This window comes from Octodon degus, unplaced genomic scaffold, assembly GCF_000260255.1.
Source record: "Octodon degus isolate 3935 unplaced genomic scaffold, OctDeg1.0 scaffold00298, whole genome shotgun sequence".
Taxonomy (NCBI): Eukaryota; Metazoa; Chordata; class Mammalia; order Rodentia; family Octodontidae; genus Octodon; species Octodon degus.
In genome coordinates this window covers 1,062,811-1,064,707 of record NW_004524874.1, presented here as the reverse complement: position 1 = coordinate 1,064,707, position 1,897 = coordinate 1,062,811, and the positions used below count along the sequence as shown (strand labels likewise).

The following is a 1,897-nucleotide window of genomic DNA, read 5'->3' as shown; positions in this document are numbered from 1 at the left end:
GTAATAAACATGGAGATATAGATGCCTTCTGTACATGGTCATTAATTTCCTTTGGATGTATACCAAGACTTGGATTTGCTAAATTGTATGATAATTCTACTTTTAATGTTTGAGAAATTCTATATTATTTTACAGAAAGATGCAATTAATTGACACTTTCACCAAAACTGTGAAAGAGTTCTTTTTTCCTCTACAATCTCACCAGCAATTGTTATCTTTTGTCTTTTTGATAATACCCCCTTCTTATTACAGCCAGGTGATATTTCATTATAGTTTTGATTTACATTTTCTTCCCTTTTTTAAAAATCCTGCCTCAGGTTTATTTGTACAAAGAGCACACGAGGACACTACCGCCTTACAGATGGCACCCCAGGGGTCACACCAGTTCTGGTTTTACATCAGCAGATAAGAGGCTTTTACTGTGGAGCCTTTATAGGGGCTTGGGCACTTTTGGGACCCTAGACTGGAGCAGAAGCTGAAGACTGGCTCCTGGCTGGAGCAGAAACTGGAGCCTGGGCCTTTGCTGGATCAGAAGCTGGAGACTGAGCCTTGGCTGGAGCCTGGGCCTTTGGCTGGCAAGACCTGCAACAGTTGGCAATGCAGTCACAGATATGCTTCCCCAACTTGGGGTGGGCAATGTAAGCAAGTCGAGTGAGCTTGTAGTTTACTACCTTTGGGGTGATTTTAAGCTTGACCTCCTTGGGCTTGACAAAGGCCTTGATAGCCTTGGTGCATGCATTCATGACCTTGGCATTGTTTGCTTGCATCTTCTGGAAGCCCTTCTTATTGTGCTTCTTGGCAAAATGCATGTTCCTAAGGAAAAGTGTGTATTCATCTCCTATGGCCAGTTTTTGATTGGGTCTTTGAATTTGGGGGATCTGATTTTTAAAAATTCTTTATATGTTCTAGGTAGAAGGCTCTTGTTGAATGGACAGTTGGCTATAATTTTTTCCCATTTAGTGGGTTTCCTTTGCACTCTGTTGGAGTTTCATTTTTGAGAAGAAACTTCAAAAAGATGAGATCCCGGTTGGTAATTTTTTTGCAGTATTTCTCATGCAGTTTGGTTTTTGTTTATGAACTCTCTACTTACCCCTATGTCTTAAGATTTCTACTTACATTTTCCTTGAGAAGATTTAGTGTTTCTGTTTTAATATTTAAATTTTGATCAGTTTTGACTGTAGTTTAGTGCATGGTGACAAACATGAGTCTAATTTTAGCCTTCAGCCTGTGGAAAAACCAGTATTTCTAGCACCATTTATTGAAAAGACTACTTTAGTGAACATGTTTGGACCTTTATTAAAGCTTCATTTTGAGATTGATTCCGAAGTATTTCGTTTTTTGGTCTTATTGTGAAAGGCATCATTTCTATAATTTCTTTCTCAGTTCATTCATTGTTTGTGTATAGAAATGCTATTGAGTCCTAGCCCAGGTCCAGGTGAGTGTGTGGAGAGCTTCCTGCTAACCTGTGCTGGCGGGACCAGTCCCAGCCCAGGTGCAGCTTGGGCCTGACCCTCTCCGACCCCCTCGGGCCGCCCCCCACTACTCCGCTGTACCTCCCCTACCCCTCCTGTCCAGTAGGAATTTCTGCTGACTTCCGTGAACCCCCAGACCCAGTCCTAGCCCAATTCTGGTGAGTGTGTGGAGAGCTTCCTGCTAACCTGCGCCGGCGGGACCAGTCCCAGCCCAGGCACAGTGTGGGCCGGACCCTCTCCCACCCCCTCGGGCTGCCACCCACCACTCTGCCATACCTCACCCACCCCTCCCGCCCAGTAGGAATTTCTGCTGAGTTCCAGGAATACCCGGACCCAGTCCTAGCCCAGGTCCGCAGCGGGAAGGAGCTGAGCACAGCAGCCAGACCTAAGCCAGATGCAGCTGGATAAGTCCAAACTCTGTAGAG

At 44.9% G+C, this 1,897-nt stretch overlaps 1 protein-coding gene across 1 annotated transcript; it reads right to left on the bottom strand.

Annotated features, from left to right (window-relative positions):
* Positions 1-458: 458 nt before the first annotated feature.
* LOC101585322 (60S ribosomal protein L29-like) lies at positions 459-809 on the bottom strand. The gene has a single exon (XM_004647294.1). It carries the CDS (start codon positions 807-809, stop codon positions 459-461), a length of 351 nt encoding a protein of 116 aa, XP_004647351.1.
* Between the last annotated feature and the right edge of the window lie 1,088 nt (positions 810-1,897).

What these genes read in the sequence shown, in the direction of transcription:
- LOC101585322 (XM_004647294.1), bottom strand. Translation starts at nt 809, where the DNA reads ATGCATTTTGCCAAGAAGCACAATAAGAAGGGCTTCCAGAAGATGCAA.